The sequence below is a fragment of the Tursiops truncatus genome, chromosome 4 (genome assembly GCF_011762595.2).
Source record: "Tursiops truncatus isolate mTurTru1 chromosome 4, mTurTru1.mat.Y, whole genome shotgun sequence".
Classification (NCBI taxonomy): Eukaryota; Metazoa; Chordata; class Mammalia; order Artiodactyla; family Delphinidae; genus Tursiops; species Tursiops truncatus.
The window spans coordinates 74,766,501-74,784,800 of NC_047037.1; the positions used below are offsets into that span (position 1 = coordinate 74,766,501).

The following is an 18,300-nucleotide window of genomic DNA, read 5'->3' on the forward strand; positions in this document are numbered from 1 at the left end:
GGCTCCTGAAAGCTAACTGCAGAAAGACCAAACTCCTTGGCCTGCCATTCAAAGCCCCTGACTATCTAGGAGTCCAATAAAGGTTTAATAAATGAAGCAGTCAATCAACTTGGTCCCTACCCGCTTCTGATTTTTATCTCCCATTGATCCTCCACCTGAATCCTCTAAGTCACACAAACTGGACCACTTACTGCCCCCAAATATGCCATGGATGGTCGTGCCTTTTTCTAACACTGTTCCAATACCTTCTGTCTTCCCCATCCAAATCCTACCCATCCTTCAGGTCTCAGCTCGAGAAGTATAGCTACTTCCTTGAGAACACAGTTCATCTGCCACTTTTCACTCTCCTTGTTTATCCCTCATATCTGTGTTTTCTAGCTAATAACCAGCTCCCTTCTAATAATGCCATGGGACAGAAGGGGAAGAGACAAAGCTAATTCTCCAACAGTTTCTTACTTCCCTGTATTAATTCCTCTGTTCTCCCAGCTAATTCCTTCTGTTCCCTCACTTCTCAGCAGACACGATTTCAAGCAGCTCTATTGATCCAACAGCCCTGTGGCTGTCAATCATTTCCTAGTTCTTTTGCTGCCAGTCATTCACACTCAAAGGCGTAGCAGGAGGAGTCTGAACTGCACGCAGACAGAGAAGGAGCGGGAAGGGACTGATTCACTGCACCCACCTGAGGCTCAGTGGAAGCAGGAACCCCATTCTCGCTGGGCTCCTCCAGATGGCATGGGGCCATGTGGGCCAGGGTCTGGGGAACTGGCATTTATATACTTTGTGGAGGAGGAGAGAACAGGAGTGCCCTGATTTGTTGTAAGGAGGATGCCCCATCCAGTCCCTTTGGGAAACCAAATTGAGAAGGATTGAAAAATGTCCCATGAAGGTCAGATTAAATAAGATAATACTTGTCAGAGGTGGTACTTAGAGTAATAGAATGTTTGATTTGGAAGGAACTATCTACACGTATTTGGACAGAATTGTACAACTTATAAAGACCTCTCACACACAGTGTCTCATTTGAGTCTCTCAACAGCCCTATAAGGAAACTGGGTGGTGGGGCGCACGATCCTCATCTTACACAGATGTTACTCACTTGCCCAAGTCATGCAGATAAGTGGAGAGCAAAGGGGAGGGTTCACCTCCTGCTCTCTTGCCTGACCTTTTTGGCCTCTTTCACAGGCTTTTTCTCCCTTTCCCACCCCTTAAACTCAAGTGCTCCCTGAGGGGGGTATTGTAATTCTATTCATTTTCCTTCCTGCTCGATATTCTTTCTTGCAATGATTTTATACACTCCCAGAGCACAGTACATGGCTGCACTAGGAACTCGATAAATATTTGTCAAACAAATGATTAAATTAATGAATGAAAAAGAGCTGAGGCCCAGACCCTAGCCTTCTGATTCCACCCAGGTGACGCCTCTCCAGCACCCCTGCCGCCCCGTGTCAAAAACCCTGCACAGTACCCCTTCTGGAGATTCCCTCAGCCTCTGTGCCATCACATTCGCTTAATAATAAAAACAACAGGAACAGCTAGTATTTCTTGTGCTCCTAATGTGGGTCAGAAACCACGAGATGCTTTTTACACATGTTTTTCCTATTTCATCCTCTCAACCTGTGAAACAAGCATCCTTGGTCCCATTTTGCAGAAGACTGAGGATGACATAGACTATATCATTTACCCAAGATTCTGCCCCTGGTTAGTGCTGAGCCTATCTGATCCAAAGCCCATGGTCTTCTGGCTATAACCAGGGTTTCTCAGCCTCAGCACCACTGACATTTGGAGGCTGAAGAATTCTTGTCCTGTGCATTAGAAGATGTTTAGCAGCACCCTAGACCTCTACCCACTTGATGCCATACAACCCCCCTCCCTGAGTTGACAACCCCCAAAAATGTCTCCAGACATTGCCAAATGTTTCTTGGAGGACAAAACTGCCTCCCGTTGAGAACCACTAGACTATACCATACTGCCCATCTCCAGAAGTAAACTACCAAGTTCCAGAACCAGAAAGAAGTTGGAAAAATAAAAGTGTTCATTCTCCAACGTCTAAAAAGGACCTCTAGTTCACCTGTTCTAGTGTTTTATTGACACCGACAGTCAGGAATATTTTTTGTCACGTCTCACCTAATTTCTTTCTGTAGCTTCAGTTTATTCCAACACCTCTTACATCCCCAAGGGATTATCAAATACAATTGGACAGAATGTGCCAATAATTGAGTTCTTGATGATTGGTGGCACAAGGATAAAGCAAAGCCCCCCAAATATTATGGAGGTGTACCTAAATGTTGTTGATATGTTCTAAAATATATTAATGTAGAAATAGCCTTCCCTCTTCAGAACAACAAAGTCCTCTCAATACTCCATCAAAAGTTCTTGGGAAATGGCATGACCAAAAGCCCAAATCATGATGGGCTTAAGTGGAGGAGAATCAAGAAGGAATGGTAAATATTGAACTAAGTGTCACGTTTACATTCTGGAGCATCAAACGCAACGTCAAAAAGAGATGTTTTCCTTTGCTGCATAAGAGAGCTCAGGAGGTAAAAGACTCTACCCCTTTTACGGTGCCTGGCAATGCCCAGACGGGGTGATGTTTACTCAAAAAACTGCACACCAACATAGGTTGTTATTCCAAGTCAGATCTGGACCTGACGATGACCAGTTCTCTGTCTAGGTGGGATGGGGTTTTTATCTGAGAAAAGTCTAAAGAGTTGTACACTGAATACCAATATATCACCACCTAAATTCAGCAACTGCTCATATTTTTCTGTGTTTGCTTTATCTGCACAGGGGGGAGACAGTTTGTTTTGGTTTGGTCTTGGTGAATCACAAGCTTTTTAAAAGATCTTTTAAAGAACAAATCACTTCATTGTATGAAAAGGATAAAAACAATACAATACCTCTGATGAAGTGAGACAATAAGTATAGACAAGTGAGTGTTTATGGAATTCAGAGGAGAGAGTTGGTCTTGTGAGCTATGAAAGCTTCCAGAAGAATGTGGTGTTAAAGTCTTGACGAATAAGTTGCATTTGTAGAGTAGGGGTGAAGGGGTGGATGATTCAAAGGGAACATGAGCCAAAGTGCCCTTGGACGTGAGAAGAGCAGGCTGGCTCTGAGGTGTGAAGGACAGACTTGACCCTGAAGGCACTAGAAAGTCACTGTAGGTTCATAAACCAGGTGTGACGGAAGTAGTTCAATCTCCTTTAGGAAGTGCAATGTGCCTGCAGATGCCAATTGGAGTGGGGGTGAGAGAGCAGAGTCCAAGGGCCAAGGATAAAGGGCTAGTGAGTCCATGAGCACCATAATGGGTCTCCTGGCCTAGGGCAGAGGCCCTGAGGATGAACAGCATGGGCTCACTATGAAAGATAACAGAGTTTGTTAGAAGATTGAGATTCCTCAGAGACAATATCAAGGTGCTAAATATCATGACTAGGAAAGGGAAGGTGCCACTTATAGGATTAAGGAAGACAAGAGGAGAAGCTAGTTTAGGGACTTGGAAAGACAGAGCTGAGTTTGAGGCTGACCAAAGTCCAAGTAACAGCAAACAGTCCAGTTAAAAATGTCTGGACTCACAAGACCAAAGCTCAACAGAAAAAAGATATTTCCACATCAATCTCATTAAATTTATCCTCTGAACTTTCTTCCTTTGAGTCTCATAGAAGGAGGTTTCTCCTCTGCTCACCAAAGTCAAGATTTTCGCTAGGGAACCTCCTCTTGTCTCACCTCTTCAGGTATCTAACTCAAAAATCAACCAAGCATCTTCAGTTCTTCCTGCCCACAATCTCTCTCCCTTCCACAAACAAACCCGTTCTGACTCTCCGACCAAAAAATGAAAACCGCTTTTCTTGGTACTAACATGCCATCTGACTAGCACCCAAACTCTTTTTCCTTTCACTGATAAATTCTGCAAGTAATTGATTCCTACCCACCACCCCAAATCCCTGCTCTGCATGCCTCTTCTAATACTGTGCTCCCAAGAGCTCATAGTGGCTTTCTTTTTATCACATCCAGAGACACTTGACCGGCACTCCTCTTATTCAACCTGTCTGCAGCCTGTCATCACATCAGAACCCATGCTGACTCCCTGGGGTCTCCAGGATCAAGTCTCCTTTGCTGCCACTTCCTAAACAAGGGTTTCTCCCCCAAATTCTAACTTTAGCCCTCTCCTCTTCCCTCCACCCCCTCCCTCTGAGGGCTGATGCATTCACAAAGCTTCAGCTGCAGCGAGCCTTGATTCAGGAGGCTTCCAAGGCCACAATGGCAGCCCCAACCTCCCACCTGTGCTCCTGTCTGAAGTCCCGTATCTCCCACAAACCAGCTCCACCTGGATGCTCCTCAATCGCCTCTAATTTTCCACATCCAAAGCTAACAGCATTATCTGCCCTGCAAATCCACCTCCTGTCCTCAATCAGAGTGCTTCAGTCAGGATACTGTTAGTCCTCTATGCTTTAAACCCAGCTACTCCCATTATTCTCGAGGGCTTAATTTTCTTTCCCCCCTACAACTAGTTTGTCAACAAATACCCACATTTCTGCCTTTGACAATGTCTCTCAGAGGGGTCCCTGAGTCCCCGTCCTTTCTGTCACCAACCCAGACCAAGCCCCTCTCCCTCAGTTCCAGATCACTTTTGCATTTGGATCCTTTCTCTCTCTTTCCACTTCATCTATCATATGACCCCCAGATTAACCCTTCCAAATACCACTTTCTTCAGGACATGCCCTTGCTCAGGAACTAAAGTGACTCCCTATCAGTCCTGAATCAAATCCAATCTCCTCTCTTGGGCTCCCAAGATTCTGCCTATCTGGCCTTGCCCTACTTACCCAACCCTGTTTCCCATTCCTCCTTACCCTACACCTTCTACTCAGTCTTCCCAGGATCCTCAGTGTCAATGCCTCAACCTCCCTGAGCTTTTGCCCATGATTCTCTTCCCACCCTCCATCTCCCCTTCAAGGGCTACCCTCAGTTCCACTCCTCTGTAGTTCTGCCAACTTTTTATCTTATAGCACCATAATGTTCAGCAAGTAATTAATCTCTAATTGAGCAGTAATTGTCAATCTTCTTTTAAAAGCTCTTGGAGGGTAGAAACCAATTTGAATATTTCTTTGTACCCCATAGCACCCTGGACAGCAGAAGGGTCCTAGTAGAAGCTGAAAAGACCTTGCTGGTTTTCTATTCCAACTGATTTCTATTCCCAGTTCTGAGTTCCCATATTTCCCCTCCTCTGCCTCATAACCATGATCAATAAAATTATTGTGACACACTTTCCCAGGCGTGGATCAGAGAATTCCCAGAAAGACAACACAGAATACACCAATCTATAAGAATAATGGTGGGGACAGGGGGTGTGCATGGGTGTTTCTTTCTGTCCGTGTACATGTATGGATGTAGGATTTGGGGAATGTCACAAGAACTGAAATACCAAAATAATCAGAAGAGGACAAGTAAAGAACCAAAATGACAGAATAATTGGAAACATGCCTAATTAGAGGCACAGTATGCCAGGGTTTTGACAAAGCAATTGCCAGTGTGGTCTCTGTGTACGCAAAATCTTCCATCAGAAAGTAGGGAGTAACCCTGGCACTCGGGACTTTGAAAATGTGTTTGGAGCTTTTTCAACTGTTCAACTAAATAAATTTATCATCTGTCCAGCCTACCAGGTGTAGTGCTATGTTCCATAAAGATGGGGACTCAGAAGGGAGACGATTAAGAAATATGGCCTTTTCCAGGTGTAAGAAGCCCCAGGAAAAGCCCAGGCTAGAGACTGGAAGGGGGTAAGATCAAGAAGCAGAGCACAGAGGACCACTCAGGGTGGGTGGTGGTCCTAGACCCTACCACAAACAGTCTGCACCCCCTCGTACAACTTGTTACAGGTCGTCAGTCATTTCCAGCCTTATGCGCTGAAGATTTCACCCTTCTCTGATTCAAAGTGCACATCAGACCTGGGCCCCCCTCAACAAGGCTGCCTGAGGAGGAAGAATATCCCCAACAGGATTCCATAGGAGAGGGACCCAGTCTGCTATTTACTCTGTGATTTGAGCCAGGGCTAGACAATGTAAGCCCCATGTTGTGTTTTTAAAGGCCCTGGGAAAAGTTAACACATTGGGCCATTATAGGCCATTAACACCATTAACACTGTGTGAATTCATTTGTCAGAAATTAGCAAGCCTCCAGAAACTGAGATCTGCTCCAAGGGCCTGGGACAGAGAATAGACAGGATCTAGTGTTTGGATGGTAGAAAAGGCGAAGGAGGAGTGGATGCCAAAAGATAAAAATGGGTCCAGAAAGGGAAGGTGGGAAAGCTCACACTCCAAGAGTTTTCCCCAGAGCTAAGAAAAGGCAGAGTTTTGTGCCAGATGGGAGGCAAAGGGTGGATGGTAGGGGTGTCGATGAAGACGTCCTAGTGCATGTTTCCAGGTATCACTTAGCCCCCAGAACCTCTCCCCTAGATAATAAACTAAGGTTATCAGGTCAGGCACCTCTTTAGAATTCCTGCTTTGGTTCCTGGGCTGTGTGAGTGAGTGAGTGAGTGAGTGAGTGAGTGAGTGAGTGAGTGTGTGTGTGTGTGTGTGTGTGTGTGTGTGTGAGAGAGAGAGAGAGAGAGAGAGAGTATGTGAGAGAGAGAGTATGTGAGAGAGAGAGTATGTGAGACAGAGAGAGAAAGGGGGGGATGGGGAAGGTGTATATTAGAATCCACATCTGGGGAAAAGGAAGGAGGGAGGCAAGGCTGAGCCCTGAGAAGCAGGATAGGATAACAGGGGCTCCCTCTGCTTTCTCCAGGTCAGCTCCTATCAGCTCCTATCCTCCAGCTCTTTCCTCTTCAGACCAACTAGAAAATGAACATATGGGCTGACCAAGTCTTGACTTCCAAAGCCACAAGTCTCCCCAACAAAGCACCCCACCCCTTCCCTCAGATGACCTCCAGGGCAAGGCAATGAGGTTAGGAAACAGATGGGTGCGCAGGGAATCTTCAAAGCCGACCTGCTCTTTGACCCCATCAGTTCACGTCCTCCAATCCAATTTACAGAAAGAGGGGAGATGCCCAGGGTCCCCATAACTTACTGGACTCTTCGGGAAAAAGATTCCAGACCACATGGTTCCAGACATGGAAGATGGGGAGCTCTACCTACCGAGTTGGTGGAAGCCACAAGTAAAGAGGAGATGGAGAAACCCTGGTCATCAGAGAAACAGGGCCACAGGTGGTGGCAGATGAGGGTGGTCGGTTCTGCTCTGGGAAAGGGGCTGTGTAGCCAAGGAACATGAGGAGCTATAGACCTGGGGGCTGGGAAGTGGCAGGGGCCGAAAATAGCCGTTAAGGCAGATCTGGGGTCGGGGGCGGTGCTCTACATACCACAGGCAAGCAAAGATTCAGTGGGTGTGTATGAGGGGGACGCTAACTCACACTTCCAGGAACGAGTGATTCTTATGAAAAGCTCATCCGTTCCCAGAACTGGAGAAGAGGAGGACAAGGAGGAGGTCCCAGGCGCCCACCGCCCTCCCTGCCGGGTCTGCCTCTCAAGTCTGAGACTCTGGCTTCCCACACGCACCAGGCACTACAGTCCTCGGTCTGCCCCGCTCCCGACTGTCAGTCTGCAGCCTGCGCGACTCCCGGTCCCCACTGTCCCTCTTTGCACATCGGGGCCGGGGGCCGCCGGCCGGAGAAGGGGTGCCGGCCCAGGGCGGCGGGAGCCGGGCTGACAGGCGCTGGGGGGAGGGGGCAGCCGAGGGAGGGGCGGGGGACGCCGGTAGCCGGAGCGGCGCACTGCAAAGTGATCCAACATCGCCCCATCCCCGCGCTCCGGGAGAAGGCGGCCCGAGGGGACCGCCTCTCGCCTCCCCAACACAGACTCCCGCAAGTGGGGTGAACGCCGAGGGGCGCCGAGCTCCCAGCCCCCACCCCTCCCCAAAATGTAACCCGCATTGCCATAACAACAAGAATCTCGGCCACTCCAGCCCCGGCGACGAAGGGGACTGCCCCCCAACACGCACACCCCAGCAACAGCCCTCCTTTCCCAAACTTGTCCAAGACGCCGCATCCAGGGCAGCAGCCTCCTCCCCAACCCCCCGCGCCCTGCCCAGCTTACCTGTCCGGAAAAAGGCGTCCACGTCCGAGTCGGCGGCTCCTCCTTCCTCCGCTGCCCCCTCCGGGGGGTTCATGACTGGGGGAGGGCGTCCGCGGGCAGCCGGGGGCCGGCGAAGCCTGGGGCCGAGGGCTGCTCGGCGCCCTGTGGGCGGAGGGCGCGGGGCGCACCGGCCGCGGCCGCAGACCCGGAGGACACCGGGCTTCAAGGGCGGGCGGCCGGCCGGGGTGGCAGGGCTAGGGCAGAGGACGCCGAAGCTCCCTCAGGCAGAGGCGCGCGGCGGGCTGGGGGCGCCTGCTGCCGGCTCCCCCATGGTCCCCCTTCCCCGGGGGCGCTGGCCGCCTGCGGTCTCGCCGGGGCCGGGGTACGAGCTGCCTGGGCGCCCGCTCTCCCTCAGCGGCGGCAGCTGGCTCTCCTCCTCGCCCGTCTGCCTGTCTCTATTGTTCAGCCCTGCTAGTCTCTCCTCTTTATTTTTCCTCCTCCCTCCCACCCTCCCTGTCTCTCTACCTCCTCCCTCCCTCGCTCGACCGCCCGCTCGCTCTCAGCTTCCCTCCCTCGCTCGCTCTCTGGCTCCCCCTCTGGCTCCCGCCGCCGCCGCCGCCGCCGCCGCCGCCGCCGCCTCGCAACTCCTCCCCGCGGCTCCCGCTCCTCAGTCCTAGCCAACAATGACCCGGGCAGCGACGAGCTCAACTAAAGCTCCGGCCCGGGCCGGGGTCTCGCCGCGGCCCCCCGGCGGCGCGGACGCCTCCCTCCCCCGCCTTCCCGCGCCGGCCTCTCCCGGAGCCAAGCCCGGGCCCCGAGCTATTGTTCGCTGCTGTGCTAGGCCGGCTTCCTGAGCCCCGCAGGAAAAGCGCCGGCGAAGGAGGCGGCTGGGGAGGGGGCGGGGCCGCCGGGCGAGTCCCCGGCCACCGGGCGCAAGCCGGGCTCGCCGTGGGGGCTCTGGTGCCCCAGCCCTGCGCGCTCAGCCTCGCCCCTCGCGCGGTCCGGGCTCCGGGCCCGGCGGCCGCCTCCTCCACCCCACCCCGTTCCCAGGTGTCAGAGGGCCCGCCCTCCCAAGCTGCGTGTCCCCCAAGCTGGGCCGATCCGTCCCTAGAGGCTGGACTTTTCCCCTCTCCTTCCAGACAGGCTCTCTCCAGTCTCCTTCACCTCCTGAGCCTTTCGCATTTTCCTCACCAACTCTCCTTAGTTCCTTTCTTTTTTAGCTTTTCTCTTCCTTTTTCCCCTTTTCAACGCCCCTTTAAACATCTCTGCCGTCGCTGTGACTCTTTGTCCAGTTCATTCCTATTGCGATGTGTCCCTATCTTTCCCTCTGTGACTCTCTTGTCTCTCATTTGTCTCTGTCCTGCCTCGGTACTTGGCCCGTATCTCAGCGCTCCTCTTGGACAGCTGTCAAAACTCCCTAATCCCCCGGGCCTTCTCTGTTTTGTTCTTCTCCCTCTTGTGAATGGAGAGATCCAGTTGGCCAGCAGAAAGGAGGTGTTACAGCAAGCTGAATTTCAATTAAAGTGGGGAGTGGGGCTGGGGAGGAATGGGGAAGACCTCAAAAAAGAAAGCAGATGCTGTATGGGGTAATTAATGCAGTGATTGCATTGTGCCAATTGGTTTTTTAAGCAATAATTAAACAATAATTAGCCAGTATTCTGTTTATAGTCCTAGTGACTGCGAAGCTTACAAAACAGAGGCTCTTTAAACCTGAGTACTTAATGTGGTGTGTTGGGGGCTGTTGCTGCTGCCTCATGCAGCCAGATGGAGAGGCTGTGGCCTGACCTAGTGTGTTAAAACACGCCTCACAGAAAAACCAGGTCCTAGTGTAAAACTGATGGCCTGCTACCCAACAGCCAGAATCTTCTGGATCTATCTTCGCTGACCACCTACTTGGTTCCATCTCTCTCCAGGTCAAAGCACCTGGAACCTTTCCAGATCTATTAACCGGCTGACTCTAACAGCAAACAGGATTAATTAAATATGTTTTTAGTGAACGCTTTCTGGTTCCCTGTACTTCTTCCTTTCTTTACTGAATGTCACAATTTTTTTTTTCACCCATTGAAAAAAATAAGTACAGTTGCCTGTCCCCAATCTTGGCTACATGTATCAGGCCCTGTTTCTTAAAAATTAAGAGACTCTGACATCACAAGTTCATTGCCATGAGATCTAATTCATCTGGTCCTAATAGCCTGAACTGACTTAAAGTAGCCAGATGCTCCCTTTCTTACCACCTTCCCTGACAATGAAAGTACTTCTCATTTGTCTTTTCTAAATTTTGCCTTCCCCTTTACCCTGAGCCGAAACCCTGGCCTGCACTCCCACACATGCACATGATGGCAGAGCTGCTATTAACTGGCACCACTGTGCAGATAGAGAACCGGAGGCCTGGCAAGAGCATTAGCTTATCCCAAATTCAGAAGAAACATAACATGTTTAGAGAAAGGTTCATATTAAATTTTCAAAAGATGTGGACAAGAATGGGGGAAAACCTTATGTAATGACACATATATTTTTGAGAGGAAATTTTGTAATGACGCAGATATTTTTGAGAGGAAATTTCTATAAAGATTTTAGACGTGTCAATTAAGCAACTTCTATTAAGATTTTAAATGTTCATAGCTATATTAATATCAGACAAAGATTTCAGAGCAAAAGCTGTTACTAGAGATAAAGAGGCACATTTCAATTCATCAACTGCACACAACAATCCTAAAATTTTTTGTAGCTGGGAGAGTTTCAAACTATATGAAGCAAAACTGATAGGACAAAACAAGGAGAAATAGACAAATTCAAAAGTATAGTCAGAGATTTTAACATCTGTCTCACTCAATAATTTATAAGGAAACAGATCACCAGTAAGGATATGGGAGACTTGAACAATGCTATCAACCAACTTAACTGACATATACAGAATACACCACTCAATAACAACAAATGTACATTGTTTTCAAGTGCACGGCTATCAGCTGCATAAGATAAACTATATGCTAACCCATAAAACAAGTGTTGATAAATATAAGAGGATTAACATCATACAAAGTGATATGAAAATTATACCTCAGTTGTTTTGTTTTAAAAAATCATACAATGTTCTCTGAGCACAATGAATTAAACTGGAAATTAATAACAAATATATGAAAAAATCCCCCAAATATTTGAAAACTAAAAAAATAACCCATGATCAACTAAGAACTCAATGGAGATAACAGAAAGAATTTTTAACCAAATAAAGATGAAAAAACATCATATAAAAATCTATAAAATAGAGCTAAAACAGTACATAGAGGGAAATTTGTAGTACCAAAATACTTATTTTGTGAAGTCTCAAATCAATGATCTCCTGTTCTACCTTAAGAGCAAATGAAATCCAAAGCAGAAGAATAGAAAGTTTAAAAGATTTGAGCATAAAGAAATGAAATATATAACAGAAAAACAAAAGAGAAAAATCAGTGAAACTAAAAGTGGGTTCTTTGAGAAGATAGATAAAATTGACAAACCTCTAGCCAGACTGCAATAAGAAAACAGAGAGAAGACTCAAATTAGTATTATTAGCAGAAATAAGAGAAGTGACATCACTATAGTTTATAGATAGGTAAAAAGAATAATAGGGAAATATTAATGAACAATTTTATGCCAACAAATTTGACAACTTAAAATGGACAAATTCTTTGGAAGACACAAACTACTAAAGCTCACTCAAGAAGAAATAGATAACTTAAATAGCCATATAGCAATTAAAGAAATTAAATTTGTAGCTTAAAAGCTTCCCACAAAGAAAACTCAAGACCCATATGGCTTCAGTGGTGAACTCTATGAAACGTTTAAGGAAGAAACAATACCAATTCCATACACACTCTTCCAGAAAAAGTGAAGAAGAGAGAATATTTCCCAACTATTTCTATGAGGCCAGCATTAATGATGCCAAAACTAAACAAAGACCATGTAAGAGAAAAAAACAAAACAAAACTATAGACCGCTATCCTTCATGAACATAGATGCAAAATTCTTAATAAAATTTTAGCAAATCAAATCCAATAATATGTAAAAAGGATAATACAACATGACCAAGTGGGTGGGTTTATATCAAGGAGGCAAGATGGATTCAACATTTGAAAATCTATCAATGTAATTTAACATACATTATGGATTGAGTTGTGTCCCCCAAAAAGATATGTTGAAGTCCTAATCTGAGGTACCTGGGAATGTGACCTTATTTTGAAATAAATCTTTGTAGGTGTAATCAACTTTGGATGAGGTCATTAAGGTGGGCACTAATCCAACATGACTGGTGTCCTTATAAGAAGAGAAAAACTCCATGTGAAGACAGAGACACAGAGAAAACACCATGTTACAATAGAGGTGGAGACTGGAATGATGCAGCTGCAAGCCAAGGAACACCAAGAATTGATGGCCGCCACCAGAAGCTAGGGAGAGGCAAGGAAGGCTTCCACTCAGAGTCTCAGAGGGATCATAGCCCTGCTGACACCTTGATTTCAGACTTCTGGTCTCCAGAACTGGAACAGAATAAATTTCTGTTCTTTTAAACCACCCAATTTGTGGTACTTTGTTATGGTAGCCCTAGAAAATTCATATACCATATTTTAAAAGAAAAACCGTAGATCATTTCAATAGATACAGGAAAAGCATTTGACAACATACAACATCTATTTCTGATCAAAACTCTCAGCAAACTAGGAATTGAAAGAACTTCCTCAACTTAATAAATGGCATCTACAAAAAATCGACAGTAACGTTATACTGAATGGCAAAAAACTAAATGCTTCCTCCTAAGATCAGAACAAAGCAAAAATATCCACTCTCACTCCTATTCAACATTGTACTGGATATTCTAGCCAGTACAATAAGGTAAGAAAAAGAAATTAAAGGCATCCAAATTGAAGAGGAAGAGGTAAAACTGTCTTTATTCATAGACAACATGATTGCCTATTTAGAAAATCCATGAAATCCATCGAAATGTCACTAGAACTAATAATGTATTTAGCAAGATTTCAGGATGTAAGACCAATATTTAAAAATAAATTGTATTTTTATACACTAGCAATGAAGATTGTAAATGGAAGTTTAAAAGCATCACTATTTATATTAGCTTGGAAAAATATGACATATGAAGGCTAAATCTGATAAAAGATATGCAAGACCCTTGCAGTGTAAACTCTAATATATTCTGAAAGAAATTAAAGACGACTTAAGTAAATGGAGAGTTATACTGTGTCATCATCAGAAGACTCAAAATGCTTAAGACATCAATTTTCTCCAATTTGATCAGCAGATTTGATGCAATCCCAATCAAGATTCCAGAAGGTTTTTGTGTAGATATTGACAAACTGATTCAATGCAAAGAAACTAGAAAGCCAAAACAACTAAGAAAAAGAGGGAAAAAGTTGAAGGACTTACACTACCCAATTTCAAGAATTACTATAATGTTACAGTAATCAAGACAATGTGGTGTTGATGTAAAGATAGACAAATAGATCAACGGAATAGAATGGAGTACAGAAACAGACCCACACATGTATTGTCAATTGCTTTGCAACAAAGATCAGAGGGAATTCAGAGTAAAAAGGAGAGCCTTTATACATGGTGCTTGAAAAGCTGAAAATCTATATTAGTTTTCTATGGCTGCTATAACAAATTGCCACAAACTCAGTGGCTTATAACAACCCAAATTTTATTTTCTTACAGTTCTGGAAGTCAAAAGTCCAAAATGGGTCTCACTGTACTAAAATCAAGGTATTGATGGGACTGCGTTCTTTCTGGAGGCTCTGGGAGAGAATCTGTTTCCTTGCTTTTTCCAGCTTCCAGAAGCCACCTGTATTTTTTAGCTTTTATCCTCCTTCCTCCATCTTCAAAATCACCTATGAGTCTCTCACACTGCCATCTCTCTGGTTCTCCACTTTTAAGGGCCCTTGTGATTATAGTGGGCCCACTCAGAATAATCTAGGATAATCTCCCTATTTTAAGGTCATCTGATTAGCAAACTTAATTCCATCTGAAACCTTAATTGTCTTGTAATTTGCTGTGTAACCTAACATAATCACAGATTCTGAGGACTGGGAGGCAGACATCATTGGGGAAATGCATTATTCTATCACAATATCCATATTAAAAAAAAAGATAATTTGGATCAATATTTCACACTAGATACAAAATGGATCATAGACTAAATGTGTACCTAAAACTATAAAATTTCTAGCAGACACTGAAGAAAATCTTTGTGATTTTGGTAGGCAAAGATTTCTTAGCTATGATACCAAAAGCATAATCCTTAAAAGGAAAAAAGTGATAAACCTGACTTCATCAAAATTAAGAGGTTCTACTCTTCAAAAGACATTGTTAAGAAAATGAAAAGACAAGCCGTCGGGAGAAATATTTGAGAGTTACATATCTGATGAAGCGCTATACCCAGAATATATAAAGAATTCTCAAACTCAAAATAAGAAAACAAACAACCCAATTTTGAAAAACTGGGCAAAAGATTTAAATAGACACTCACCTTAGCAGATATATGGATGGCAAATAAGCACCTGAGAAGATGCTCAACATCATTAGTCATTAGGGAAATTAAAATCACAATGAGACACTACAATCTATATGAATATCTAAAATAAAAAGACATTCATATCAAGTGTTGGTGAAGATGTAGAATAACTGGAACTCATACACTTCTGGTGAGATTATTAAATGATACAACCACTTTAGAAAAGAGTTTGGCAGTTTTTTTTGGTTTGGTTTTTTTGTTGTTGTTGTTTTCTTTTTTTTGAATTTTATTTTATTTTTTTATAGAGCAGGTTCTTATTAATTATCTATTTTATACATATTAGTGTATATATGTCAATCCCAGTCTCCCAATTCATACCACCACACCCCTGCCATCCTCACTTTTCCCCCCTTGGTGTCCATACTTTTGTTCTCTACATTTATGTTTCTTATTTCTGCCTTGCAAACCAGTTCATCTGTACCATTTTTCTTAATTCCACATATATGCATTAATATATTATATTTGTTTTTCTCTTTCTGACTTACTTCACTCTGTATGACACTCTCTAGGTCCATCCACATCTCTACAAATGACCAAATTTCATTCCTTTTAATGGCTGAGTAATATTCCATTGTATATATGTATCACATCTTCTTTATCCATTTTTCTGTCGATGGGCATTTAGGTTGCTTCCATGACCTGGTTGTTGTACATAGTGCTGCAATGAACATTGATGTACATGTGTCTTTTTGAGTTATGGCTTTCTCTGGGTATATGCCCAGTAGTGGGATTGCTGGGTCTGGCAGTTTCTTACATAAACATACCCCTATGTTATGGCCCAGCCATTCTTGGTATTTACCCAAGAGAAATAAAAGCATACGTCAATGCAAAGACTTGTACACACATGTTCATAGCAGCTTTATATTTATAATAGCCAAAAGCAGGATGCAATCACAAAATTCATCAAGTGATGAGATAAACAAATTGCAAGATATTCGTAATACTCAGTAATAAAATGAATGAATTATTGATATACCAACAATACATGGATAAAATAATTATGCTGAATGAATAAAAGTCAGACCAGAAGAGTCCATAATAAATTATTCTATCTATATACAATTATCGGAAATGCAAAGTAATCTATACTTATAGAAAAGTGGATCTGTGGGTGGAGATGACCAGAACAGGAGACTGGGAGGGCAGGAGCAAGCGGGTAGGATTATGAAGAGGAACAAGGAAACTTCTGGAGATGATGGATATGTCCTTGATTGTGGTGATGGTTTCATGGGTGTATGCTTATGTCAAAACTTGTCAATTATACCTCAATAAAGCTATTTTTTAAAAAAACAAATTTTTAAAAGAACAGGGTAAAGCTGTAACTACTATATACAAGGATATAGTAGTTATCTTGAGGGGATTATATGGGATTTTTATGGACTATAAAATATATATATATTTAAATTTTCATAATATGTATTCTTTACAATGAGGAAAGAGGGAGAGAGAATCATGACCTGGGGAAATTTTCCACACGGTACCTAAGAATTCAGGGTGGAGGAAGGAGGAGAGATGTTCAGGACCAAGTATTTAGAAAAAACTCTCAAATAATTTGACAGACACCCCCTTCTCTCCACCCCTCTTTGAAGATTTAAGGAAGAAGGGGACAGGATGATACAGAAGACTAGATGGAAGAATGATGAAGTGTATTGTGCCCAGAAGCCTTCAGAGTGTTACTGACCTGGGTTCTTGGACTCCTTAATCAACAGAAATTGATAACAGGCCAGAAGAGGAGTTCAGGCAAGGCTTTTATTGGGACTCATGCTGCAGCACGAGGGAGCAAGAACGAGTAACAGGTGCCCTTGCTCATTTCCTGAGGCGGAGGCGAGCTGGTTATGGGGTGAGGGTAGGAGCGGATTGGTGGGTTTGGTCGGAGGGGTGGCTTAGGTGGTCTGCCCCGCCCCTTGGTGGTGCTGTGTGCAGGGAGCATGCGCACTACCCTGCTTCCGTTCCTGGCACCTCAGAAGTGGCAGGTGGGTTTTGGCCTGTTTGTATCTTATTGTTAGTGATTTGCCCCAACTGCACCTGTAGGCAGTTAATTTTATTCCCTTATAGTTTCTTTGTATCTGTTTCTGGAGGAAACATGTATCCAGGTGCAAGCACTGTAGCAGTGCAGCAAAGGGTCCCAGGCCCCAGGTCCCAGCCTGCTTCAAGAAGAGTTCAGAATTCCTAGAAATAATCAAGGAGCAAGGCGGTAAGCACCTCAACGATGGTGTGGCTGTGGGAAGGAAACGGAAAACTGTGAAAGTCACCAAGAAGGAAAAGCAGTAGCATGTGTTGGTGGCTCATATGTGGAGTGGAGCAGATCTGGGCAGAAAAGAGGAAGAGGTGGTGAACTGGAATTCAAGACACCGCTGGGCACTAGGTAACAGAGAATGGTGGCATGACTAACAGAAGAAAAAAATCTAGAGGAGAAACCAATCTATAGAAAGATGGGGAAGTGATTTAGTAGGATACATGATTCAGTAGGAAAGTGACTTCCTTAATCTAAACCCTCATTTCATCATTAGGAAAACTAGAGAATAAAATGACTTGTCCAAAGTCACACAGCAGACCCTAGAATTCGTGCCTCCTAGGCCAGTTTTCCATGCTGCTTCCCTGTAACACATTTCCTCCTACCTGAGTATCTGAGGTGATGATGGGCATGGGGTGGTAATGTCCAATCAGCAGTTAGAACTGTAAGCACAGATCCTGGGAGGGCTAGGGGCTGGAAATATTGATTATGGAACTAGGAGCTGGCTGAAGCAGCAAGGGCAAATGAGATAAATGCTTTTCTATCCATTTCTATTAGCTTTCATCTTTAGACGTATTATCCACTTGTATGTCCTGCTTTCCACTCAAATAAAATTTGCCTTAGAACCAGCACCTCTTCCTGTCTCTCCTGACTTCATTATTCGGTTCCCACAGACTAGAACTGTGGGACACTTGCTAGGCTTCTCCACCTCTTCTACTTCCAGCATCCATGCCATCATTAAACCAAAGTTTTCCTTTGAAATGTCACCCGTTGCCCCCTTTTCCCTCCAATGCCATCCTAGCCCAGCCTTCAGCTCTGTAATCTTTTTTTAAAATATAAATTTATTTATTTTTGACTGCATTGGTCTTTGTTGCTGCGTGCGGGCTTTCTCTAGTTGCGGCAAGCAGGGGCTACTCTTCATTGCGGTGAGCGGACTTCTCATTGCAGTGGCTTGTCTTGTTGCAGAGCATGGGCTCCAGGCACGCGGGCTCAGTAGTTGTGGTTCACGGGCTCTAGAAAGTGTTTGTGGCGCTCGGGCTTAATTGCTCCGCGGCATGTGGGATCTTCCTGGACCAGGGCTCGAACCCGTGTCCCCTGCATTGACAGGCGGATTCTTAACCACTGAGCCACTAGGGTAGTCCCTCAGCTCTGTAATCTTCAATTTCCACAATAGCTTGTCAACTGGCTTCCCCAGGTAAGGTGGGGGGAAAGTAAAGCCAATGCCTGAAAAAAAAGATAGACCAGCAAGACAGACAAGTCCGAGGAACATGTTGGCCTTGGAGACGAAAGACAAGAGGGTGTCAGGGGCCAGACTGGGGTCAAAAACGGCAGATGACACAGATAAGTGAGGGGCAACAAAGACTGGGATGTGGAGACAGGATGTGGGTAAGTGGTAGATTTCAAGGCATTTTTGCGAGAGAAAGAGGAGGCTGGAACCCGATTGCAGG

At 44.9% G+C, this 18,300-nt stretch overlaps 1 protein-coding gene across 17 annotated transcripts in view; it reads right to left on the reverse strand.

The window, feature by feature from the left end:
* KALRN (kalirin RhoGEF kinase) overlaps positions 1-8,568 on the reverse strand; it is a 645,891-nt gene extending 637,323 nt beyond the window's left edge. For 8 of the 17 annotated variants that reach the window (XM_033855741.2, XM_033855740.2, XM_033855739.2 and 5 more), the window contains exon 1: positions 8,079-8,568. In XM_033855741.2, the coding sequence (XP_033711632.1) occupies positions 8,079-8,151 (73 nt within the window). In that variant the 5' untranslated portion in view covers positions 8,152-8,568. The remainder of the gene's footprint in view (positions 1-8,078) is intronic. The other 9 variants (XM_033855735.2, XM_073804132.1, XM_073804131.1 and 6 more) reach the window with 3 other exon arrangements.
* Between the last annotated feature and the right edge of the window lie 9,732 nt (positions 8,569-18,300).